At 42.1% G+C, this 26,383-nt stretch overlaps 1 protein-coding gene and 2 long non-coding RNA genes across 4 annotated transcripts in view; 1 reads left to right on the top strand and 2 right to left on the bottom strand.

Moving 5' to 3' along the window:
* The window catches only part of IL17RD (interleukin 17 receptor D), a 56,957-nt gene extending 39,608 nt beyond the window's left edge, over positions 1–17,349 (top strand). Inside the window, exons 3-13 of one of the 2 annotated variants that reach the window (XM_081848867.1) lie at positions 731–856; positions 3,220–3,338; positions 3,979–4,099; positions 4,869–4,913; positions 5,015–5,166; positions 7,371–7,436; positions 8,136–8,190; positions 9,261–9,371; positions 12,876–13,039; positions 14,984–15,923; positions 17,016–17,349. In XM_081848867.1, the coding sequence (XP_081704993.1) occupies positions 731–856; positions 3,220–3,338; positions 3,979–4,099; positions 4,869–4,913; positions 5,015–5,166; positions 7,371–7,436; positions 8,136–8,190; positions 9,261–9,371; positions 12,876–13,039; positions 14,984–15,923; positions 17,016–17,131 (2,015 nt within the window). In that variant the 3' untranslated portion in view covers positions 17,132–17,349. Of the gene's footprint in view, positions 1–730; positions 857–3,219; positions 3,339–3,978; positions 4,100–4,868; positions 4,914–5,014; positions 5,167–7,370; positions 7,437–8,135; positions 8,191–9,260; positions 9,372–12,854; positions 13,040–14,983; positions 15,924–17,015 lie in introns of both variants that reach the window. The other variant, XM_081848866.1, reaches the window with a different exon arrangement.
* A 1,123-nt stretch (positions 17,350–18,472) lies between these two features.
* On the bottom strand, positions 18,473–25,811 carry LOC309334536. The gene is made up of 2 exons (XR_014153145.1): positions 25,530–25,811; positions 18,473–18,910 (listed from the first exon to the last, which is right to left on the bottom strand). It is a non-coding gene; the product is annotated as an uncharacterized lncRNA (long non-coding RNA).
* LOC309335279 lies at positions 20,992–24,286 on the bottom strand. The gene is made up of 2 exons (XR_014153438.1): positions 21,843–24,286; positions 20,992–21,589 (listed from the first exon to the last, which is right to left on the bottom strand). It is a non-coding gene; the product is annotated as an uncharacterized lncRNA (long non-coding RNA).
* Positions 25,812–26,383: the final 572 nt, after the last annotated feature.

Raw genomic sequence — 26,383 nt, 5'->3', positions numbered from 1 at the left:
AGTTGCTCCATACAGGGTATTTCATAACGACTACAGCCTTCATCACCATGAGGAAATAACAGAGACTAGAGAGCCAGGCTATGATCCACCCACGTTTAACCCCATAAAAGTGAATAATTTACAATGTTAATTCTTGCTGAATTGTGTTTCCTTGTTAACATTGGACCCTATCTCATAGTACATAAAATTTTGTCATTAATGGTTTATTTCTAATGTGGACCATGGATACGTTTTTTCCGCCTTTCCATAGTCGGTATTCTTAAAAGCTATTTTCTGTCAAGTACAAAAGATTTATTTACCCGAAATCTGTTCTTTGTTCTTCTGAAAAGAAATCAAAAGTAATGGAATAAGATTGTCATTTTTGAGCATAAAGCCTTAGCAACAGGAATCCAAAAATGGAAAGCTAGCTATTAATTTGATCCAGATGTTGCAGGAAGCTCTTGCTCAAAACTTCCTATTAAAAGACAGGTTTCTATTTTTGCTAATAGGAAGCTCTTGCTGTCCTTCATTTGAATTGTGCAGCAGAATAGGAGCTTTCACTAATTTATAGTTATATCATGGTGTTATATCTCAGAGCAGTCATCTAGAGAACAGAATTATTAGGCTTGATAGATAGCAGGAACATCTTCTACAGAACTTTTTTTTCAAAAAGTATATTGGCTAAGATCATGAATGTGTCTTTGTGTAAGGCCTGGATTAAATGTATTTCACCCGATTGTTCTTTCTTTAGACTGTACTCCTTATTTGAGCTCACTGGGAAAGCATGTAATTGGTGATGTACAGAACATCACTATTAGCCAGTATGCATGCTCTGATCAAGTTGCCGTGACAATACTGTGGACAGCAAATCCCATTGGTAAGTAGAATAAAAAAGAAATTGTGCTCATGTGCCCTTTGTAGTAGCATTTAGTTGATGACTTCTGTTCATGGATGCTCCAAGTAAAATTGTTATTGTCACCATCCGGTTCTTCTCAAATCTCCCCCTAAAATTTGGGCTAGAAACTTGAGAAAATTTGTTAGGAAAAGAGCTGCAGGCTGTCCAAATAAGCTAAACTAAGCACTCTAGAGTGAAGGACACTTATTTGCAATGTTTGAAATGGTACTCTCGCCATTTTAAAAAAATGGCAAGTTATGTACAATTGCTAAATCTTTAAGAAGTCCTTTGAAAATCAGTTTCAGTGCAGATTAGGTTTGAATGGTTGGGTGCATGTTTAACCCTCTCCCATTAAAATCACTGGTTCTTAAAGGTGCATATTTTGATTCATCCCCCTCTAGGTTAGATTGTTTGTGCCTCTCCTGCTTTCCATTTACAATTGTGATTTGAGACATGCTTAATTGGAAATAGATTTTAGTGAATTCTTGTACCTTCCAAGAATAAAGTAAGGAAAGTATAAACAGCATTTATAAACAAAATTCAATGCAGGGATACACCTTCCAGAACAATTGTGTCTTTAAATCTGTTAGCCTTTCAAAAGGGCTGAGGTCATGAACTGATTATAGAAATGTACTTTGCTGAAGAATTAGTAAATATATTTTGTGGAAATAGAAAAATGTCTAAAGCTTGATAACATGCAGCTTACCGCTGATGAATTTTGAATTGAAAACAATGAGCAGATAGAGAGAAGGAATGTGGAAGTGATACTCAATGCTTCGAAGAGTGCAGAGTTACTGAATTGGTAATCTGCAGCTGCAGGTTTGGCTGCATCCAATCTCCACGGGATACAAAGCTTGGTGCTTTCTCTTGTAATGATCAGAGGTTAATCCTTCTGAAAGCATCAAGAGAGAACTGTAGTTGAAGAATCTCAGGTAACAGGGAGCCCGTTAACTCTTCTCTTTCATGGTCTATATGTTAGCACAAACACTGCTTTTGTTCCTCTAAATATTAAGAACACAGTGGGTGGCTCATTTGTATTTCCCATTGCAAGATCATTTAGAGCCCTGAAATAAGATATTGTGTGTGTGTGTGTGTGTGTGTGTGTGTGTGTGTGTGTGTGTGTGTATGTTTTGAAACCTGCATTCAAACTCAACAAATATCCAGAGTTAAACTATGGTAATCCAGTTTTGGTTTAAGTACTTTTGGGCTATGGGAGTGTCCCCCAGTCTTTATAAACACACACAGTTATCAGGCGCTGTGCTTAGATTCGCTTTTCACCCCAACCTCTTACTAAGAATCTGTTTCGTTCATGAATGGTATAAGCACTGTAGATTGCAAACTTAGCCTTTCTTCTGAAGTGTGTGTGATTTACAAGATAGTTTGTCGGCCAGTTATGCAAAGCACCTTGTCTTAAAAACAAAAAGACAAAACCCACCCTTGTTTCTGAGCCTTGTAACCATTTTTAACACGATCCTCATCCAAACCAGATTTCATCTGACGATTTCAGAACTGTAGCCACTTTGAACACTTCTGAAATTCAGTGGGTGTTTTGGACTTTCTTCCTATCCCCAAGCTTGAGGCCTGGGGCTCTTTCAAGTTGAATTGTACTTTGGAGGCACTGTTTGCTGTTCATGAGAGGTGCTCTCAAGTGCTCCTCAGCACATGCTCAGGGACACAGGCCTGGCATCCAAATGCCTTGGCTGTGTGCCAAGGTCAGACAACTTTTGTGGCTGCCTGTCTCTGAGCAGGATGTAAGCGCAGCTTGTGCTCATCATTTAGCAAATTTTTAAAAGTAAGATAGAGGGGCTACATGTGCTATTCTGTGCTACACATGCGACATTAAAAAAGAAAAATACAGTTAGTTGCATGTTGGCACCAGGCATTTTAATATCACAGAGCCTCTTCCAGCATTAGCTCAACGCTATGGGAACCACTGTAGTGTGGCTTTTTCATATGATGCACCATTAATAGTACAGTGATACCTCCTGTTACATACGCTTCAGGTTACATTTGCTTCAGGTTACAGACTCCGCTAACCCAGAAATAGTGCTTCAGGTTAAGAACTTTGCTTCAGGATGTAAACAGAAATCGTGCTCCGGCGGCACGGCAGCAGCACAAGGCCCCATTAGCTAAAGTGGTGCTTCAGGTTAAGAACAGTTTCAGGTTAAGACCAGACCTCCAGAACAAATTAAGTACTTAACCCGAGGTACCACTGTACAAAGTTTTTTTGGAGGGGAAGTTCACATGGGAGGAACCAGCTGATGAATATATATCCATTGTATATAAAACACACATACACATCCAGCCTTTAAATATGTATTTGATTTTTGTTTAAATGTATGCAGGTATTGAATTTCTGAAGGGATTTCGAGTAATACTTGAAGAGTTAAAATCAGAGGGAAGACAATGTCAACAGTTGGTCTTAAAAGACCCAAAGCAGCTGAATTCAAGTTATAAATGGACTGTAAGTAGTATATTTTAAGGAAATAGTATTTTTTTAGAAAGTGTTGAATAATTCAGATAAAAAATCCAGAACTATTATTCTATGAGAAACCTATTTGAAGTTAGTGGAGCTTCTTGGTACACGTGACCTTGATTATTAGAACACATTTTCTCTGTTTTTATCAGAGCAGAGCATACTACTCTTTGAAAATTCCCCTGCTTACCTCTTTGCAGCAAGGAAATAGTTCTATGAAGTGCCAGAAGGAAAGTGTATGACTACTTTGCGGGGGGCGGGGGGTGTTTGCTTCTGATCAGAATATTATGGGACAAGCCAAGAGACTTCTAGCTTGTGTTTATACCAAGAACCAGCACTTTATGAGAGAGAGGCTTTTACAAACTCCTGACTCCCACCAGCCCTAGTTTCTGTAAAATCATGAACCCGCCTGTGCCCTCCTTAAGAGAGTAGTTAATTAAGTCATTCGAAAAAGTAAGGGGTCTAGTCCCCTTGTGGTTCCCATGTGCTTCAAAGCACTTGCAAAGAAGAAAGATGGCAAATAAACCTACTTGCACTCAAGTGACAATGCAGCAAGCTTTAAAATACATTACTGACTGGCTTTAATTTCTGTCTTCTTTCTCTCCCCCCCTCCCCCAACCATTTGCAGGGAGTGGAGTCTCAGTCTTTTCTCAATCTGAAATTTGAAACTGACTACTTTGTGAAGGTTGTCCCTTTCCCATCCATTAAGAACGAAAGCAACTACCACCCATTTTTCTTCAGAACTCGGCGTAAGTACATTGGCAATTGTGGCTTTCTGCTTTTAAAGGTACCTGTGTCTTGCGTCTTAAGGAAAGCAGGTAGCAACTTGAAACGCCGAAGTTTCCACTTCCAGCTAAAATCTACTTCACATAAATTTGGAGGCCTTGGAGAGAAAGATGGGAATGGGAATCAGAGTCAACAATACAGGAAGTGTTAAGAAATGTTTTGATACATTAATAATAAGTTCATTTAATGGCATTCAGATTGCTCTGGCCCTCCCCCCATCTCCCCATGATTGGTTTTAGGAAGGTAAAATAGCATCATAAGGTTGTGCCTCTGCTTGTCACCTATCAGGATAAGATTCAAATGACAATTGCAGCCATCCTATGAGTAACCTGATTGTCTGAATCCATTTTTTCAAAGCTTCATGCTATAATTGCTTGATGCTACAGTTAAGCAATTGTTAAGAGACCCTGGGTTCTGTTTTTCCTCTTCTTCACTTAGTGAGGGTCACATGACTTGCTGGTGTAAAGTAGGTCCTGCTTTTTATATGATGCCCAGCAAATTTATGGAAAACTGCTATATTTGTGTAAGCTATTTGTTGGAATCCTTGACCTGCCTTATTCCAAGGACTCTAGGCAGGTAACAGATATATAATTCTTTGACATTCTGAAGCCTGTGATATAATATACCATTTTATAACCCAACCTGGACTCATCAAGGATGAAATGAAGGATGTATACTTATTTGTAAAACCTGAGTTTTAAAGAATCCATTATTGTTTTTTTCCCTTGCTAGCCTGTGAATTGCTACTGCAGCCAGAAAACTTAGCCTGCAAACCTTGTAAGTGGAAATATTTGCTCAGCATTCCTTAAATGAAGATTGTATAATTAAGAGTTTTTCCTAAAATAGTAATTAATGTTTAAATATCTCTTTCTTGATAGTCTGGAAGCCAAGGAATCTGAACGTTACCCAGCAAGGCTTTAATATGCATGTGTCTTTTGACCATGCACCGCATAATTTTGGATTCAGATATTATTATCTGCACTACAAACTTAAAAACGAAGGACACTTCAAACAGAAGACTTGCAAACAGGTTGGCTGAGCATGATTTATAACATGGTTCACAATGCTCTGTACATGAAACTGTTATGCATAAAATTCCTGTAGGGACAAGTTTTTGAAAGAGATTCTTTGGACAGTTTCCTTTTTGAGCAGAACAAATAAAAATCTTCCGTACTGGTTGATAGGGATAAATATGTCACATGGTTTCTATATTTGTTCTAGCATTCCAACAGACAAAATTTTACTGTATGAAACAGGGTCCAATGTGCTGGGGCTCATCTATGTTAAAATGTATCACACAGGTTGATTGATTGTAGTTTAGTGGTGCCCAATGCTTTTTAGCAAATAAATTTGACTAACTGATAGTTAAGTGTTAACAGCTCTGTGCTGGCGGACCTAATTTCCAGCAGATTTAGGGCACAGTTCCTAAATACAGTTGTACCTTGGAAGTCGAACGGAATCCGTTCCGGAAGTCCATTTGACTTCCAAAACGTTCGGAAAACCGAAGTGAATGGCTACAGGAAGCTCCTGCAGCCAATCGGAGGCCATGGAAGCCTTGTCGGATGTTCGGCTTCCAAAAATAGTTCACAAACCGGAACAGTCACTTCCGGGTTTGTAGCGTTTGGGAGCCAAAACGTTTGAGAATTAAGCTGTTCGAAAACCAAGGTATGACTTGTATAGGAGTTAACATTGGCTGAAGAGCAGTAGGATTCAGCAGAAGCTCCACTATGCTGATGAAATGAAAAACATGCTGCATCTCAACAGGCACACAGAATCTATGCACCCAGCACACTGGTGGAGTGGATGAACGAGGGCAGAGTTATGGGCACCCATTTCAATGGCAAAACAGCTTGCCAGTCCTAGATCTGGTGCCATACTTCTCTCTAAATGGACTGGCCTGTGTGGATTGGCTCCCTCTGTTTGTGGACATCATTTGGCATCAGCAGCAGCATGGCCTCTGATTAGGGAAGAGTGGTAGAATTTCCAGGAACTGTGTTCATGCATCTGTCATTTCGCCCCTCTGTTTTCCAAATTGCATGTTCCCTCCCAGATTGTGTTCTGGATAAAGCAGACCTGCTGCCAGTGTATCTCTTGAGTGTGATGTAATATGAGTGCGGGGTTGCTGTCCTCATCAGTGTACTTAAAGTGAACTTTCTGGGATGAGGTTCACTGATTATTACAGCTGAGTGGAGAATATGCTACATTGCTCCCAGGAATTTCTAACTAGGAAAACCCATTGGGAATGCAATGGTTTTTTCAATAGGATATATTTCACTGGGTGCCCGACTTCTCCATTGAAATCAATGGGATTTGAAAGTGCTCAATATTGCCTGGATCATGCCCACTGTGCAAAACTTGGATCTCTTTCAATCATCCTGTGCCACAACAATGGGATCTTAGCAGTTATTTCTATTCACATTGGATTGATCCACGTAGAATAGGATAATACAGTATTTAGACTTTAGTACTGCAGCATGCAAAGTACTTGATAGCACAGACATACACCACAGTGTTTCGATCATATATCAGTATACATGCATGTTATTTTTTTGAGAGTGAAAGTTGGGTTTAAATTTTACAAGTGCTCTTGCATTTTGGGGGTGGGGGTAGGGAGTTTTGTTCTGGGGTTTTTTGCAACCTGAGAACAGTAAGCAATGTATCTGGGCTAAGGGTCGTTTAAAGTTGTACATCTTTCTATTGAATGCTAATGTAAGGTTTTCACCAAAGGCCACAAGAACTGCAATTCTAATTTCCTTGGGTTAAATACTGATTGCTTTCAATCATATGTATTTGTCTTTAGAATCTGCTCCCTTGGGCAGTCTGATACACTTGGCTCTGAACCAGCTGAGCCAGTCTGTGAGTGCAGCAGAGTTCTCATTTGACTCTGGGAAGGAACTCAGTCCTGTGTTCACTATTGGATTTTAGGTCATGGGCTCTGATTTCTTAATGTGAGACATTAAGTGGTTGGGAAAACTCAGCCAGATGGTGGGGTAAAAATAATAAATATTCATTCATTCATTCATTCATTCATTCATTCATTCATTTGATCAATGACTCCAAAGTCTTTTGGCTTAATAACATTGTTCTGTGTTTGCCTTTATTTGTACTGGATGAATTTCCGATGCAGTATGAATTTCCAAATTGACTACTTTTTAATGGGAGTGCACCTTCTGCTTAGCATTCAAACGCATACAAATGACTTACAAGAAAACAATTTATTTCATATCTCTGTAGGAAAAAAATACAGATGTCACAAGCTGTATTCTTCAGAATGTCTCACCAGGAGATTATATAATAGAGGTAATGCAATTATTTGTAGTCTGAGAAGTTGGGGCTCACAGAAATTATTCTCCTTCAAAATTAAAGGTGTCAGCATTCTGCATCTCCTTTGAAGCTGGGAATGTAGTTAGACATCATTACATTACTGCCATGGTGAAAAGGTTGCTTATTTGCAAATAGAAGAGGGGTGGCAGCTTGAAATCAAGCTATCTTTGTAACTCTTGATCCAAAGAAGAGTTTTAAACCTTGATTCTTATCTTATTAACACTATCATTATTTGCGGGTTGGAGAGACTCTTCAACATGTTTGAAGCCCCCCCCCCCCTCAAAACATGTCTAACTAATTTCATAGCTCTAATTTGTGTTGTTGTTGTTGTTGTTGTTAAAAAGCCAGACTGGTTCATTCATGTTTTCAGTGTGTGGTTGCTCTTTGTTTAATGGATACTTCAGAGTTGATTCTGTGAAATCAATTCTATTAAAAAGCATTGTGTTTGAGGCAATACTAAGCTTCTGTATTTGATGCTAAAGGACTCATTCACACAGGCAAGTCATCACTTTTATTCATCAAATGAATAAAAAGTGTACACAATTCTTATTTTACCATTAACATCACTTTTTTCTTGACTCATGGGTACTTAGTAGTGATTTGTAATATCTCTAAAAATAGATATTGTTATAAAGCATTTAAAATTTCTTTCTCCTCTCTCCCTTTTTTTAAAAGCTGGTTGATGATACCAATACAACAAGGAAAACAATGCATTATGCATTAAAACCAGGTATGATATATTTCTACTTGAAAGAGATGTTAATTGGCCAATCCATCTGAAGAATAATTCTTAATCTCCAGTTAACTCCCAGTTAAGGTTAAAAGTTATGGGCCAGCTCTACACTGACCCTTTGCTCTGAAAGTTCTTACAGCTGTGGTCTTTCTCCATAGATCACTTGAAAATTGCTGAGGTGGACCACGTGATGATTATTCTGCCTGTTGCAGCAGTTGTAATGTGCTGTGCTTAAATGCTATATGATGTTTCATTTTATTGTAATTGCTTCTTTTTATTTCTTATATTGTATTTTGCTGCTTCCTTTATTTCTTATGTTGTCTTTATAGTTTGAATTCCATAGAATTCAGATTGTGTTTTTCACAGATATGCTGCAGACCACTTGAATGAAGCTTGTGGTGGTCTGCAGATCACAGTCTGGGAACCCCTGCATTACATCACAAGAAGAGGGCAGAGGCCCTTCCTCTCTCGACAGTGCTGTACCCTGTGTAATGGGTTATCCACACAATGTTAAATAGGTCGAAGCATGTTTGAGGTTGGGTTGTTCTACAAGGCGGAGTTTGTACAGCAAGGACAGCCATTATGATGCCTTCCAGAAGTTGTTGAACTCCAGTTCCCATCAGCCATAGGCAAGTAATTGGGATGATGGGAGTTGTAGTGCAGTCTAATCTAACAACATCCAGAGGGCACCCTGTTGGCTGCCACTGGTGTATCACCCTCTACTGTGTGCTAGTTTCCCTGGATTGATGGTGAATTCTATAATTGTGATAATTGATGGAAAGATATATAGGGTGGAGGAATTTTTGCAATAGCGCCCCCCCCCATACCAATTACATAGAGATGGGAGAGTGGCCCTCTATTTGTGATGCATGCACTACAGTGGACTTAATAGAAACAAACAACATACTGCAAATATATGATTTAATATAGCAGTATTGCAAAAAAAAAAAAAAAAAAGCCATTTAGTTAATGTAGGCTTGCCAGCAATGGCAGTAGGAAGATGAGATCGTTAAGAATATCACAATTTGAGAAGAGCTAATTTATTGGTTTTCCTCTACTTTTCAAAGTGCATTCCCCATGGGCCGGGCCGATAAGAGCAATAGCCATTACAGTTCCATTGGTTGTTGTCTCTGCATTTGCAACACTTTTCACAGTGATGTGCCGCAAAAAGCAGCAAGGTATGTATTTTTCCACAGGATGAATTATAAGAGGGAAATGTCTATAGCAGTGCTAACATTGGAAGGAAACATATTTGTTTCTAAAGCTGGATTCTGTTGTTAGAAGTGCTCTGGATAGCTCTGTAGATGGAGCCTGTGACTCTTAATTTCAGGGTTTGAGCCCCAAAGTGGGTGAAAGATTCTTGCATTGCAGGCGGTTGAACTGCCCTGACACTTACAGATATAGGGTAGTATACAAATTTAATAAATAAAATAAATAAAATAGATGACCCTCGTGGTCCCTTCCAACTCTGCAAGTCTGTGATTCTCCTTCAGCCCTGTTTTGCTGCTGGAATCTCCAGCCTAACTGTAACCCTACATTGAGATTAACTTGCTCTTGCTCAGCAAACCCTAGCCTTATCTTTGGGTGGTGAAATTTCCATTCAGCAAGGGGTGATACAGCTGTGACCTTTATCCAGAGGTGTGCCTTATCTCCTGCAACTCCTCCAGTCAATCTTAGCAGTACTTGTAGTTTGGTATGTAGCTCCTGGGTCATGTGGTCCCTTTAGGGTTGCCATATCTCGAAGAGTAAAAGAGGATAGCCTGAGCCACTGCCAGCCCAAGCCAGGGAAAGGGACACAAGGGGCTGCCGCCATGTCCGTGTGCCTCTTTCACCAGCTTGGGCTAGCAGCAGCAGCAGCATGCAGAGCAGCCTGTGCCCAAGCCAAATAAATAAAGAAATAAATAAATCCCCCCCAAACCCAAACAGTTCCTTTAAAATGTAAAAATTTCCCCTAGATGGGCATGTTGGCCCCCAAAAAGAGGACATGCCTGGGATTTCCCAGACATCTGCGTAGGTCCCTTGGCCTCAGCAATGACTGAAGTTTGTCTAGGCTTAGTCCAGGGGTCAGTAAGGTTTACTTTGCCTGGGCTGGTTCACTCCAGCGGAGATCCCTTCATGAGCATGCGCGCCCACGATTTCCTGCATCCTGCATCTGTGCAGATGTGATTTCCGGCATCTGTGTCTGCACAGACGCGATTTCCAGCACCACGAAAGCAAGTCCCCGTGCCGCACAGTGCCAGTTTAGCACAGTGCGCGGGGACTCGCTGAGCGGGTGGCTCAGTTCGGGTACGGCTTGTGGGCTGGTTAAATGATTCCCATGGGCCACTTGTGGCCCGTGGGCCTTAGGTTGCCGACCCCTGGCTTAGTCCTTGGGGTGGAGGCTGGGAAAAGCTAGGGTTGCACCATCACCAGAGTCCTTCTACAGGCTGTGGCCAGAGATAAATTGTTTGCATTGCTAGAGTTATTTTTTTTGGACTTTGCTGCTTGACACACTGGTGGTACTTTTCTAATGTTTAGGATGAGACTCTGCATTTGCGCTATATGGGCTACAGGACTAGCCCATGGCATCTTTTTTTTTTTTTTTAAATAATTTTTATTAAAGTTTTCCAATTTAAAACAAATTAAATCCAATTTATAATCTTTTTCCAATAACCAGGACTTCCCCTCCCCTCCCCCTCTTGTCTTCCAGTTTAACAAATCAATTCAACAAATTCTTATCCCCAAATTACACTTATCGTCAATAACCCAATTTTTCGAAAATTCCCATCCCCTAAGATCGACCTAATTCCCTTCCACGAGTTCCCCCCCTTCAAGAATAATGCAGATAAAAATAAACAAGATAAAAAATAGTTTTGCACCCTTTGGATTCCAGATTTCCCTCCCCCCTTTCCCGGTTGCGTTCCCAATATCCCTCGACATCTGATATCTTCCTGGGGTTCCCACATCTCACTAAACCCAAACCTCTCTAGTCCTTTACCAGTAATTTTTAAATTCGAATGTCCAATCATAGAAGGAGTCTATCTCAAAAATCTTCTATCCAGATTTTTATATCCAGGAGCAAAAACTCCAATTTTATTTCTGTAAGCTTGTCAAATCTGAATGTCCCAAATGTTCCCACTTCCAGTTCTGTCCAGATCTTGTTATTTCATTATTCTTATTAATCACACTCCTCCTTTTTATTTTTTGCTTTTTCCCTGCTCTTCTGCCGAAATGTTCTATTTCCAAAAGTTTCTAGTTTCTCTGCAGAGGCTTGTTATTCAGGAGCAAAACATTGCGTCATGTCCCTTTCATTTACATCCATTGTTTTCTGTAGTGTGTAGACCTCTGTAGACAAAATAATGTTCCATTTCTGCAGTTTCCCAGGAGATAAAAAGTTCTGTTCAACTGTTCAAATTTCCAGTCAAAAACACTTGCAATATCCCTCAGCTCCTCTAGATGGATTTCAGTAACTGAGTTCCCTTCCAGATCACATCCACCAATCCAAGTAGCTTGTTGATCCTTATTTGAAACATTTTATATCCAATTTATAACCAATGTAACCGGCAAAGTCCTCATAACAAAGTCTCTGTTTTGTTCTTCCGTTTTGACAGCTCTTTGACAGCTGTCAAAACCTCCGTTTCTCTTCCCCAGGCATTTTCACCAGTCGCTCCCGGGGTTCCGGGGGGGGGGGGTTGCTTTTTAGTTCAAATTCCACTTTTCTCCTCCAGCTCAATCTTATATTTTTCCCTCGCGAAGTCACTAATTCATCAAGATAAGGTCACTCTCGATCTTAGTTGTTAAGTCCTTTGTTTTGGCTCTTCTACAATTGGGGGGGGGGGATGACTTCCTTTTTATACCCCCCCCGCTCGCTCCGGATTTTAAAAATTTATCCCTCTTTTTAATCCATATTCCAATTACTCACGGGTTGTTCTTTTGGATCCAAATTTTCAATGGAAGAAGCCAGCGCTCTCCACCGAATGGCATGCGGCTTCGCTCGGCAGGGGAAGCGGCGGACTCAAAGCACCCCCCCCCAGGCGCCCGCTCTCCAGCCTTTAAAAAGGCTCTTTCGCGGGCTGGGGGGGGCTCAAAGGTGCCAGCCGAGTCACCATGTCCATGGGGCTCCGTGCCCATGGTTTTTGCGGGTCCCCGCGTCGCCGGCGCGGTAGAACCCAGCCCCTGCCGAGCCGGCTCCCTCCGGAGCACGGAGGGAGCCCGCCATTCGGCGATGGCGCCAACCCGGAAGTGAGGACTAGCCCATGGCATCTTGCTGCCTGAGGTGGAAAAGCAAATGCTTTTTCAAAACACCCTGAAAGCTGCCTCACGGTGTCTAATGACAGGGCTAATCCTGATCAGCTGTAGCATGTAGAGGATGACAGTAATCTGCACCTGCAGAGAGTTGTTTGTGCGTGTCTGTTAGACCCAAATGTTTCCATTAGCAGCTCTCCAGTGGCATAGTCAGTGAGCATTCATTTAACAGGCAAGCAGTAAGGACTTCCAACTATGTCAAATGGCTGAAGAGGATTTGGTTTTAAGGTGTCTGTAGTTGGAAGGGAAAATGGAATATTTTGGGAAATTAAGACAAATGTATCAACTGCTAGAGTTCGAAGCTGAAGCAGGAAAAAAAATGGCAGCGCTTGTATGTATATAGCTAGTAAAATCCTTTACTTTTTGTTTCAATTTAGAAAATATCTATTCCCATTTAGATGAGGAGAGTTCAGAATCTTCAACCTATTCTGCCGCCCTCCATGTGGAAAGGCAACGACCTCGGCCCAAAGTGTTCATCTGCTATTCCAATAAAGATTGTCAGAAGCACATTAATGTCATCCAGTGCTTTGCCTATTTCCTCCAGGACTTCTGTGGTTGTGAGGTAAACTCTTTGTAGCTGCTGCCAGTGCTTTGCATTTACTTGTGTGGGCCTGTACAAGTCATGCAAATAGCATGAGCCTCATAATGGCTGATTCTATAAGTTGCCTAGCCATGAAACAATTATTGGTGGACCATGAATTTTTTTTAAAAAAAGGAAAAAAAATACTGATGAAATGTTGGTTCCATAAAGCCCTGGAATCCAAATCCTATCTCTTAATACACTATTGGTTCAGGCAGTCTTCATTGTAAGGGTTGGACTAGATCAGGGGTCGACAAACTAAGGCACGCAAACCATGTGGACCCTGCCACCTGCTTGGTCAGTCCCCGTGCTAACCCTGCGCAGCACGGAGGCCTCGCTGTGTGGGGAATGACTTCTGCGACATGATGCGGCTTCTGATTGGCTTCAGGAAGCTCCTGCAGCCAATCAGAAGCCGCTGATGCCTCTGGGCGGGTGGTGATGCTGGCGCAGCCTCCACACCGACACTGCTTCCTTCCCCTCGGCTCTTCCTGCTCAGCCACTTCCTCCTGCTCAGCCGCCTCAGTGGGAAGGAAGGGGTGGCGCCCAGAAGTGGCCGAGCGGGAAGAGCTGAGAGGGAGGAAGCGGCAGCAGTGCAGAGGCTGCCTCCACTGCCCAGGCTAGCGGCATGGGCTCTGCACCCCGCCAAAACAGAGGATGCCACTGACGCTGCTGAAGACGAGGTGGTGGTGGCATGAGTGGTGGTGGCAGGGGGTCCTTTCGTGAGGGGGGGTGCTTTTGGGAGAGGGTGGGTCCGGCCCCCCACAAGGTTTGAGGGACAGTGGACTGGCCCCTTCCTGAAAAAGTTTGCTGACCCCTGGACTAGATGACCCTTAGGCTCTCTTCCAACCCCATAATTCTGTTTTTCTCTCTCACTCTTTTAATATTCGAAAATTTCTACTTTAAATAGCTAGATTTGGCAAAAAGTGAGGGGGTGGAATTAGCCTGCAGGAGTCATTTAGAGTTGTCTTTGTTCAGTGTTAATCCTGTCTCTGTGAGGTTTAAATTAATTGGTGTTTGTATGAATTTAAATGCTGATTTATTTTTTGCATAGAGATTTATACAGCATGTCTGACCTCTAGTGGTCAAATCTTTGTAAAAGTCATTGCCTGTATTCTGCTTTAGTTTCTTTTCAGGAGGGCTAAATCATACCCAGAGTAGACTCACTGAATTCAATATCCATTTATTTAACTAGTCTACTCTGGGTATGACTTGGTTGGATACAAACCATATTTATTTAGAAAGGGTACCAATTTTTTTTAAAGGTACAAATTAATGCTCAAGTGCCTTAGCCCCATCCATCAGATCTTGTGTGCATGAAAATTTCACGTCAGTATTGGGGACAGTTCAACACAAATACCTTTGACATATGCACTTACTGTCACGGAGCTCCAAGTGTGTATTACAGTGGCTTCTGTAATTAAGCTGCTGCTTTTTGTGTAACTAAACATCTATATTCTTGGGTGGGGGTTATAATGTAGGATTGAGGCAAGTAAACCAATCTTGCATTTTACAGTTCATGCATAATAAACTGGATTGTGTGTGCAGTGTACGTTCACATGCGCGCGCGCGCACACACACACGCACACACACACACACACACACACCCCTATTGTCTTGAAATTATTAACCTTCAAAAAATAATAATCTCAAAGTATGAACTTCTTAGACAATCCTATAATGCAGTGATGGAGAACCTGTAGCCCTCCATATGCCGTTGGACTACAACTCCCATCAGCCCTACCCAGCATGTCCAACGGTCAGGGATGATGGAAGTTGTAGTCCAGCAGCATCTTGAGATCTACAAATTCTCCATCCTTGCTTCTGAAGGTCTGTGCATAAAGCCACATACAAGTCACTGAGCATAACTAATACATGTTTAGTAAATGTCAGTCCATTAGATGATGGTTTTAATAATATTTTTTCTAGGTTTCTTTAGACTTATGGGAAGATCTGAGGATTCGTAAAGAAGGGCAAAAAGAGTGGCTTCATCGAAAAATCAACGAGTCCCAGTATATTATCATTGTGTGTTCCAAAGGAATGAAATACTTTGTGGAGAAAAAGAACTGGAAGCATAAGGGACCCAAGGAGAAGGATGCTGCAAAGGGAGAACTGTTTCTGGTCGCTGTAGCTATAATAGCAGAGAAGCTGCGCCATGCAAAACAGAACTCACATGACCTCTGCAAGTTCATTGCTGTCTACTTCGATTACTCCTGTGAGGGTGATGTTCCTGGTATTCTGGATTTAACTACAAAGTACAAACTCATGGATAACCTGCCTCAGCTTTACTCCCATTTACAGTCCAGAGATCTTAGCCTTCATGATTCAGAATTGTATCCTGTACACATCAGCAAAAGGAATTATTTCAGGAGCAAATCTGGGCGGTCTCTTTATGTCGCCATTTGCAACATGCACCAGTATATTGACCAGGAGCCAGACTGGTTTGAAAAGCAGTTTGTTCCCTTCCGCCCACCTCCTTTACATTACCAAGAGCCAGTGATGGAAAAATTCGACTCTGGATTGGTACTAAATGACTTAGTCGGTAAACAAGTGACTGATGGGGATTTCTTCCTGAAAGCAGATGCAAATATTGTTCTACCTTTGAATTCAGACTCTCATTGTGTGATGCAACATTTTAATCTTGGCGAGGACAGAGATTCTCAGGACATTCAGAATAGTAGCTGCATTCTTCAGCCATTGCTACATGTCGTAAAGGCTGCCAATCTCCCAGATATGCCCAGGGACTCTGGGATTTATGATTCTTCTGTTCCTTCATCTGAATTATCACTCCCTTTAATGGAAGGACTCATAGCAGACCAAATTGAAACCTGTTCCATTGCAGAGAGCGTCTCCTCATCATCAGGACTGGGTAAGATGGAACAGAGAGTGAACTACACTCAAGTTACAGTCTAAACATTTATATAACTGGACATTTGAGTAGAATAACGCTCCTTCTTCATCTGCTGTTCAACAATATAGCACCAAATTTTAGTTGTGAGCAATGAAGAATTAGCAGGATAGTTCAGTTGGTTAGGGCATGGTGCTGACAACACCATGTATTGCGACAACAGCTGTAAGGGACAGCTGTATATTCCTGCATTGCAGGGGGTTGGACTAGATGATTATCAGGGTCCCTTCCAACTTGTATGATTCTATGTGGTAATTAGAAAAAACATATCAGCAAGTAGCAGGAGGTTTTGGGATGCTGGGGACCAAAAATAAACTTTAAATTCTCCACTGGATTCCATATTTACTTCAACTCTGCCCCCCCCCCCATATAAGTTGGGTGTGGCTGTTTCTTGCTTTTAGACATCATTCTTGCTTAAAATTTACACTGGGTTAGGCTTTTCTGTGCTGAGCTTTTCACAGACTTATGTGCAGCTCTGATTAATCTTGTTATTGGTTTTTTCACCTATCAGAACTGATCCCTGTGATTTTTTTACACAGAACTAGCCTTTTCGCAGCTTTGGTCTACAGACAGCTTTGAATAAGTTTTATATGCTACTTCTCCTTTTGTCTTACTTTATTTATCCCTCCAAAGCTCAGACCCCACCTCTCCATTTTTACATATTATCCTAAATTTCCTCCTTTCCTCTCCTATGCAACCCCTTCTGCAAAGAGTCAGAAGGATCTTCCAGAACAGATTCTGAGGGTGTGTGGGGAGAAAAAGGGGAAGTCTTGTTGCACAAATGGAAATCCACATGTACAGAACTGGATACAGCATTCAAAATAGAAAAAGCCATTAGGATCCTTCCCACGGAGCAGTTGGTGGTAGATCACAGGGCAGGGGAAAGAAGGATCAGGGAAAGTCTGGTCTTTTCCTCCCTCCCTTTCTTTTCCTGGAATTGTTTTGGGACTCAGAGCTTGTTTGCATGTTTTCTACATGTTGTATTTTACTGTATTTTGAAATGAAGTTGAAACTAATTGGATAGCTGGACATTTTCTACATTTTTCGTTGCAGGAGAAGAAGAACCTCCTTTGCTTGCTGCCACCAAATCCTTAGTGCCTGGAATATGTAAAGCAGAACTTCACTGCCATATCCGCACTGAAGAACTGCAGGCGATCGCACCTTTATAACACACTGCAAGATTGTTACGCATTGCCACTTTATCATCGACAACCTCTGTGTATGCATTAATCTCTGCGTTATCACAGCCACTTGACTTACTTGAAGGAAAATACACTTTCCTAGCAGATTATCTGTTGCTTCCCAGGAGAGTTTATGGCCAGTATATTTTTATACATAGTTCTTTTTTAAAAAATAAAATAAAGTATTTTCTGCTTTGATACTGTAACACCTAAGATTTTTTTTTATTAAAAAAAAAGTTATTCCTAGAACCAGACTCATGATCAAGTTATATATACAGAAACTGAACATGTCTACTTTCTGAAATATGTATTTTGAAGTACAAAATGGGTTGCCAGTAATGTCTGGCACTCTGATAATTCAGTGCATTATCTTATATATGCTTCTGGCTCTTAAATACTAAAGTACTTTCTACAATAATAAGTCTGCAGCAGGAATTGGGGGATGGAAGGGCAGAATTCAGTGTTAAAATGCCAAAGACTAGTTCTATAAAGGATAGGCTTTATTTAAAAAAAAAAAGAAATCTCTCATTTTTTTTTGTTCATGTTTATCTGCCCCATTGTGTTTTGGTAGAAAATTAAAACATGTCACATTTTTTGTGTCTTATGTTAACCTGTGGACATATTTATGTTAACCTTTATTTTGCCATTTCAGTTTGAGAATAGTTTACATTCCAACTCAATTATGTTTACTAGTTCTCTTCAGGCTTTCATTTTAGGATTAATTATTTGTTGTTTAGGGAAATTTGAATCCCTGCAAATGTTCTTAGTTGAGCCTGTAAACACTAAAATGCTATGAATAGTCCAGTAAAACCATTAGGCTTTCAGGAAGGGGGAAACTATAAGCAATTGTTATAAAGCCAAACCTTTGCTTTATGCAACTGACAGTGTCCTTAACATCATACTAAAAATCCAGGAAATCTTAATGAAGGGGAAGTCTTGTTGACCTCCATTTTACACTGGTGCCATGGATTTGTTACATATATAATTGTTCATGCATATATACATTATTTTCCCCATTTGTTTGGTATTTTTAAAAGACGCAAATATATTAAGCATATACTTTTTTTAAAACAAGTTGTATGTGCAGCAGCAGCACAACAACAAAAAATACAAGTGCTTAACAGTCAAATGTATGGAAAAAATCTGGATGTGCATGCGAATTTAATATTCAGAGTCTTTGGAATCATTAAGCAAAGTCCATTGAGAGATAGCTTTTGCAAATTGTATTAAATGTATTGATCACAATTGCCCTAAAACTGTTTTAGTCTAAGGTAGGTTAGTGTTTAATTGCAATAACTACATCAAGTTTAGTAAGCAATTCTGTTGATGTTATTCTGAAATGAAAACTTTATTGAATGGTTTAAACATGAGAGGATATTTTGCTGAAGAATCACTGCCGTAAATAATGGTATTTCTGCCCAAGGTAACCATGCTAATTTTTTAAAAAAACTTTGCACTGCCTGCCATGGTTGATATTCTATTGCCTGCTCCTTTCTGTTTGTGTGCTAACCAACTGGAAAGCTAGCCTGTGTATCCTGGTTACTTGAAAGTTCATACAGCAGTTGCCCCATAATACTTTTCGTTCCACAACAATCAAGGCACTTCTGTCTGGCAGCTTTCCCTTAATTTCAAAGTAAAATGTGTTCAGTGATTTTTTAAAATTTAAAGACAGGTGGCAAACTTGGCAAACTAGGATAGCAAAACACATAATAAAATTTTTGAATGGAAGGTCCAACTAGATGATGCAGCAGCTAGAACATTGGGTGCCTGCGAACAGATACAAAGAGGGTGCTTTATTCTCAACAATTAGTGTTGCCTCTGCACATGCTGTTCCTCTCAAAGCACTACCCCACCAGTCCGTTCCCCCCCCCCCAGTTGGCTCCAAGATCAGCAGCAAACTCCACTTGGAGAGAGGGAAGTGTAAAATGGGGAAAGGGTTCAGAAAATGCCATATCTAGTTAAGTAGAGAACTCCTCCCCCCCCCCCCGTTTTTAGACTACAACAGCCCCATCTAGGGTGGCCAATTGTCAGGGATGAATGGAATTGTAGTTCAGCAACAAGTTACTAACACTTGCCCTAAATTAATTATTTGAATTTTTCAGATTTTCAATTCAGTCACAGATTTGGCAGTTTTTCCTTACAGATGTCAAGTTTTCAGACACTTGAAGGATAAATTTTAATTTGATGTGGTTGGCTTGTGTATTTTCAGGTGGTAATTTTTTTTTATGTGCTTGTAAGCCTGAAAGAGCAAGAAGTAAATGCCTAAGCATTGCCTATAACTGCTTTGATCTTTCGCCAGACTTCAGAGTTCTCTTCTGCTGTTTTGTTTGTTCTAAATCATTTTTTCCAGAACCAGCAGTGGGAAAAAGGTGATATCGCAGTCAGCTTGCCATTCCTCTTTTGTACAGTTCTTTTATTCTGACACAGGTGATTGATAACAACCACCAATTATTTCCCCGTAACCCAAAGTAGATAACTTCTTACTTAGAGACAAAGAACAGCCATAAAAATACAGTGGTGCTTCGCAAGACGAAAATGATCCGTTCCGCGAGTCTCTTTGTCTAGCGGTTTTTACGTCTTGCGAAGCATCCCTATTAGCAGATTAGCGCTATTAGCGGCTATTAGCGGCTTAGCGGCTTAGAAAAAGGGGAAAAAAGGGAAAAGACTTGCAAGACGTTTTCATCTTGCGAAGCAAGCCCATAGGGAAATTCATCTTGCGAAGCGCCTCGAAAAACGGAAAACCCTTTCGTCTAGCGGGTTTTTCGTCTTGCGAGGCATTCGTCTTGCGGGGCACCACTGTAGGTAGAAAGAAATTGCAACAGTGGTACCAGCGAACTCTTCCTACAAGTTCTTATGTCAAGGCATGATCGTATACTTTATTTTTTTATAGTACTTTTAGGGTGTGGGTGCTTAACTCTTTTGCAGCCAACTACTTTTCCATTGTAACCCCCACCCAGCCTTTTTCTCTCTCCCATGGAGCCTTGAGATCAGTGTTTATGGAGAGAAGCATGCAGGGTTTTAATGACTCTCTTTTCCAAGCTTCTCTTTTCCAAAATAAGAACTCTCCCAACAACTGCTTTCGTGTATTTGCATCTAGCATCAGTGGCCAGAAAAGAAGCCCTTTTGTTAGACAGTTGTTTTGAATAGAAATGGGTCTCATCAGTAGGTAAACCATCCCACTCCCTCATGCTGTATGATAGGAAGTTGCCTGCCTTTTGCCATGGGAAGTAAACAAAAACTAAATAGCAACTTATTTTAGGTTCGCCATATTTCAAACAGTGAAAGAAAATGGGAGTTTTTGGACTATTTTTTAAGGAAAATAGCCAAAAACGACAATGCAGACATGGCTTGCCATATGTCCGGATTTTCCCGGACAGTTTTGAGATTTCTGCCTGGACACTGCTTCCGGCTCCAGTATTCTGGATATGTCTGGGAAATTCCGGACGTATGACAACCCTAACTTATTTTCTCTACTGATTGAAAACAGCAGTAGGACTGAAAAAAGAAAAGGTTTGCAAGACTGTGGAGCAAACACATTTGAGACGAAGGTTAATTGCCCTTAATGTAATGTATGTGCATACTAGACATAACTTCAGTGCAAAACGATGCATTCTCTATTCTGTTTTGGATGGTGGCTGTCAGGGCAGTTACCCACAGGTAGCAAAGAGCAAGCTCAGGGGCAAAGCAAATCAGTTCAAGGATATTTTTTTCTTCTCGTCCTCTTTCTCCATATGCTTTGGCTTTCCCATGAGAAGAAGCTTTTCTGACTTCAGTGGGATGTACTTTTGCTTGTTGATTCTTCTAAGTAAGTCGTTCCACTCTGGCTAACTTCTCACTTACTAAATTGGTTTTAAAAAAAAAACAAAAAACACCAGCAAGCAAAAGACAGTCCATGAAGAGCCCAAGATTATTTCCCCAAGAGATGATGTTCTCCTACAAAATATTTATCCATGCCTTTAGTTGAGTTTTGCCCTTTTACTCGTAATTATTCATCTCAAAATTGAAATTGTACCCAAGGAAATTTGACTGGTGAACTTTTGACAAAGAACAAATTTACTTGGAATTAATCTTGTGGAAGGTTCATTAAAACTTGTGGCCCTTTGTAAATTCTGCTAATTCCAATGAGACTTGCACTAGATGAACTCGTGGTGGATTATGCCAAAAGTTGACTACTCAGCACAGAAAACAAAAGAGCTGGTCCACCCCACACACTAAACCATGACTTATCACAGTGTGTGTGAACTAGAATGAACCCATGTGAGCTTCAGGCTTGCACATACACACCCTTTTGCATTGTTGGAAGGAGGAGTTTTGAAGCTTTGACTTCTGCTTTTAGTTTGTCATGTTCTGAGGACCAACAGACTACGGTTAACATTAATCTATGGTTATTTTTAAAAAGGCCTTCAGAAGCAGCAGTTTGGAGTTGGCTTTTAAGTACAGTCATACCTCGGCTCCCAAGAAGAAGAGAAGAAGAGTTTGGATTTGATATCCTGCCTTTCACTCCCCTTAAGGAGTCTCAAAGCGGCTAACATTCTCCTTTCCCTTCCTCCCCCACAACAAACACTCTGTGAGGTGAGTGGGGCTGAGAGACTTCAAAGAAGTGTGACTTCAAAGTCACCCAGCAGCTGCATGTGGAGGAGCGGAGACGCGAACCCGGTTCCCCAGATTATGAGACTACCGCTCTTAACCACTACACCACACTGGCTCTCAAATGCCTTGGGAGTTGAATGTTTCGGCTCCCGAATGATTGAAACCCGAAAGTGAGTATTCCGGTTTTCGAACATTCTTTTGGAAGCTGAACGTTCTTTTGGGACCTTCCTGCAGCCAATCAGAAGCCACACTTTGGTTGCCGAATGTTTTGGTAGTCAAACAGACTTCCGAAACGGATTCTGTTCTACTTCCGAGATACGACTGTATAGCAGAGTTAATGTTAACTTCAGTTTGTTGGTCCAGACAATATATAGCTAACTGAAAGCAGAAAAAACACTTCCAACCTTCTCGTGGCTCTCTCAGACAAGAACATAGGAGTTAGAAGGGCACAAGTCCAAGGGTAGCTCAAGCGTATTCCAGGTTGTGCAGATGTGACCATTGGGTATGAGTCAGTTAGGCACTTTTAACTTCAAGAGGAGTGTGCTCCCACTCCAACCCAGTAAGGTTTGCAACAAAAACTCTTGTATGCCAAAAATGTTAATGTACATTTTAGGGGATAGGTTACTATTTTTTGTTGTGTTGTTGCTACAGACTGAAGTTTGTCAAATGGTAACATAATCCCTTATGTGTTCTGGGTTTTTTTTTTAGATTACACAAATGCAGAGTTACAATAATTGTTAATGTTTATAATTCTTATTTTGTTTGTTGATTGAAAACTGTAAGATGTATCTACATGTGTCAACACTTCAGTAAATGTAGCAGTTTTCATGTTTATGTACATGAATATAAGCTCTTGACGGTAGCTGATAATTGGATAAATTTAGTTTTTATGTTGCTATATTTTAGCGATTAACACCAGAATAAAATGTCATAAAGTTCATCCTGTGTTTCTTGCATTTTTATATTAGATTTATATGCATGTGTATTTTTAACTATTTGATCTTTTTTTAGCATTACAACAGTGTTTATGTTGCATACTGTTGCATCTCCTTGATATGACATAAATAAAATACATTCTGTTTATAAACATTATTTCCTTGGCACTTGTGCAAATGAAACTTGTGCAAGTAAAATGGGAGAAAATGTTGAAGAGCTTAATAAATGTTCTCCGTATTTATGCTAATAATTACTAAGGCGAGCCCAATTCAAGTTTTGTTCCAAGTGGGTGACAAAACATACTGCAGCAAACAAGGCGATAAGTCATTTTTCATAATTTTTTTTATTTTCTTACATTTCTGTCTAACCTTTCTCCCACTATGGAATCCAAGGTGGTATACATGTGGTTTGCAGGCAGTCATCCTTCCAGGCACTGACCAGAATCAGATCTGCTTAGCTTCAGCAAGGTAGTGACTTCATGAGCTTTCAGACTATATACCCTGGGACCTTGGCAAAACTTCACTTAGTAGACTATTTATGACTTGTAATATGTCTGCTTACTGGCACACTGCAGACATGTGTGTTTTGTGCACAATTAAAGGTGCTGGGTTTTGACATGCAAAGCCCATACACCAAGCCAAAACTCAACAACCAGTGGCTGATCTGGTCTCGGCAACCTGGTTGCTGCTGAACAGAGAGGCAAAACAAATAGCAAGTTGTTCAAGTGGAGAATCCTGTCTGATGGTTCGCCTGCACCTCAGCTGAGAAAAATCAACTAGAAGGAGGGGGTGACAAGTAACAACTAATAGGGGGAACTGTAAGAAAGGTCAGACCAGATCTCACTTCAGCCACAAACTCCTTTTGCAGGAGGCATTTGAAATGGAGATTGCCGGGGGTGGGGGTGATGTAAACGGCGGTGGGGGTTGCATTTGGCAAGGGTTCTGGGATGAAGCAGCAAGAAGTGGGGAGAACTGCATGTGTGCTGGCTGGGAGGCTGCACACAAAGACCAGGAGGATGACTTAGGCTTCAGGACAAATTAATGGAGGAAAAGCCAATCATGGAGGTAAAGCTTATCAGTGGCTACTAGCCACAATGACCTTGTTCTGCCTCTGCGATTGGAAGCAGTAATGCTTTTGACTACCAGTTGCTGGACTTTCCACTCGTGCTCATCTCCTCCTTCTGGGCTTCCCATAGGTATCTGGTTGGCCACTGTGAGAACAGAGTGATGCAATAGGCTTCTCTTATGTTATTATATTTGAAAGTATCTAATATGCTACACTACAAAATCTGTCAACTCACTCATGAAAATGTGCTATTGTATGCGATCTCTCTCTCTCTCCCTTCCATCCTGATTCAATTGGGTTGCTTGTTGCTAATGGTCTACATCGGGGAGAGCCAACATGGTGACCTCCAGATATTATTGAACTACAGCTCCCTTCATTCCCAGCCAGCATGATCACTCATAAAGGATCATGGGAGTTGCAGTCAAACAACACATTGGTTGCCCCTGGTGTACAGAATGACTTGCTGCAGTATGACTTTAACCTGGATAAAACTCTTATTTATTTGATTCACCATAGATCGTTTTTTAAGTTTCTACCTTTTTGTAAAGCAAATAAATACTGTATTTTTCACACCATAGGACGCACCAGACAATAGGACGCACCTTGTTTTAGAGGGGGGAGAACAAGAAAAAAAAATTCTCCCCCTCTCTGCCCAGCGCCCCTTCAGCAAAGTGGCAGGAGGCGCTGCGCAGAGAGGGGGAGAATTTCCCCCCTCTTGTTTTCCCACTCTAAAACAAGGTGCCGTTTAAGGTGTGTTCAGGCGGCTACCTTGGAAGCCTGGAGAGCAAGAGGGGTCGGTGTGCACCGACCCCTCTCGCTCTCCAGGCTTCAGGTTCCTTTCGACCTGCTCTTTGGGGCTGGCGGGGGGAAGCCCACCACCAGCTCCAAAGAGCAGGTCAGGGAGCAGCGGAAAGGCGCAGTGGAGAGGCTGCTGCCATAGTCGCGCGTCACCTCTCCAGCTGGGAGAGGGTCGCGGGGCTATGGCTTCTTTAGCCCCTCACGCGCTCTCCCAGCTGGAGAGGTAGCGCGCGGCTTAAGAGGATCCTGCCATAGCCGCGCGTCACCTCTCCAGCCGGGAGAGGGTCACGGGGCTATGGCTCCTGCAGGGCTCCCCACGCTGCGGATGTCTGCCCGACACGAGGGGCGCTCTGTTTCAGGGCGCCGCTCGCTCCGGGCGGCAGGTTGCTATCCGCTGCGAGGGGAGCCCTGCGGGAAACTCCTGCAGGGCTCCCCACGCTGCGGATGTCTGCCCGGCGCGAGGGGCGCTCTGCTTCAGGGCGCCCTTCGCGCTGGGCGGCAGGCTGCTATCCGCAGCGTGGGGAGCCCTGCCGGGAACTCCTGCAGGGCTCCCCGCGCTGCGGATGTCTGCCCGGCGCAAGGGGCGCTCTGCTTCAGGGCGCCCTTCGCGTCGGGTGGCAGGCTGCTATCCGCAGCATGGGGAGCCCTGCGGGGAACTCCCGCAGGGCTGCCTAGGCTGCGGGTGTGTTCCCAAAGCGCCGGGCGCTCTGATTTCAGTGCGCCCGGCGCTCCGGGAAGCAGGCTGCTATCCTCTATAGAGGCTCCTTCCATAGCCACGCGTCACCTCTCCACCCGGGAGAGGGTAGCGGGGCTATGGCGTCTTCGCTCCATAGGACGCACACACATTTCCCCTTCATTTTTGAAGGGGAAAAGTGCGTCCTATAGAGCAAAAAATACGGTAGATGTCAGGGAGAAAGGAGAGAGGCATGCAAAGTACCTGTTAGAAAGAGTTTAGGCTGTCTCCTGGGCAATGTGAATAACAAGCTGCTTCACATACCTTTCTTTGTGCCAAAAGCTCCATTTTCCAGATGTCCAAAATCCCAGGTTTTTTTTACTATCCAACAGTGAATCAGAATGAAGTTAATGTAAAGTCTACTGCATCCCGAAAAGTTTGAGACAACTATTATGATGGCACGCCAGTCAAAACATGAATGAACTATTAGGGGTTTGCTTTATTCTTATTATTAACAATGAGGTTTGGTCTATCGACTTAGGGGCTGGAATGGTGGCTGGCTGTTTATTTCTTTGTTTTCATATACCATATTTTTTGCCCCATAGGGCGCACCTAGTGGTTTTTTTTTTGGGGGGGGGAATAAAGAAAAAAAAATTATTTCCCCCGCAGGCGCGGGGCTGCGTGCCCCCAGAACAGGCTGCTATCCGCAGGGATGCAGGCAGCTCTCTGCAAGCCGTGGGAGCCCAGCACGAAGTGGAGAGCTCAGCGTGTCCCAGGCTTCTGGATGCAGGCAGCTCTCCGCAAGCTGTGGAACCCCGGCGGGAACTCCCGCGGGCTCCCAAGGCTTGCGGATAGCTTCCTGAAGCCTGGAGAGCGAGAAGCCGGTGCGTCAATGCGCACCGACCCCTCTCGCTCTCCAGGCTTCAGCGAAAGCCTGCATTCGCCCCATAGGACGCACACACATTTCCCCTTCATTTTTGGAGGGGAAAAAGTGCGTCCTATAGGGCGAAAAATACGGTAGATGTTGCAAGCCAGCTTCTCTTTGGTGTTGGAAAGCAATACTGAATGTGGTCTTTGAGCTGCTCTTCAGGTTTCTTTCATTTTTATTTTCATGCACACTTTCATTTTCACCAAGCCTTCTGAACAAACTAAGTGGAGCTGCTTTTTGGTGTCTGTGA

The sequence above is a fragment of the Podarcis erhardii genome, assembly GCF_964252035.2.
Source record: "Podarcis erhardii genome assembly, chromosome: 2".
Classification (NCBI taxonomy): domain Eukaryota; kingdom Metazoa; phylum Chordata; class Lepidosauria; order Squamata; family Lacertidae; genus Podarcis; species Podarcis erhardii.
Note: the sequence above shows the minus strand (reverse complement) of the source record. Positions and strands in the feature narration are given on the sequence as shown.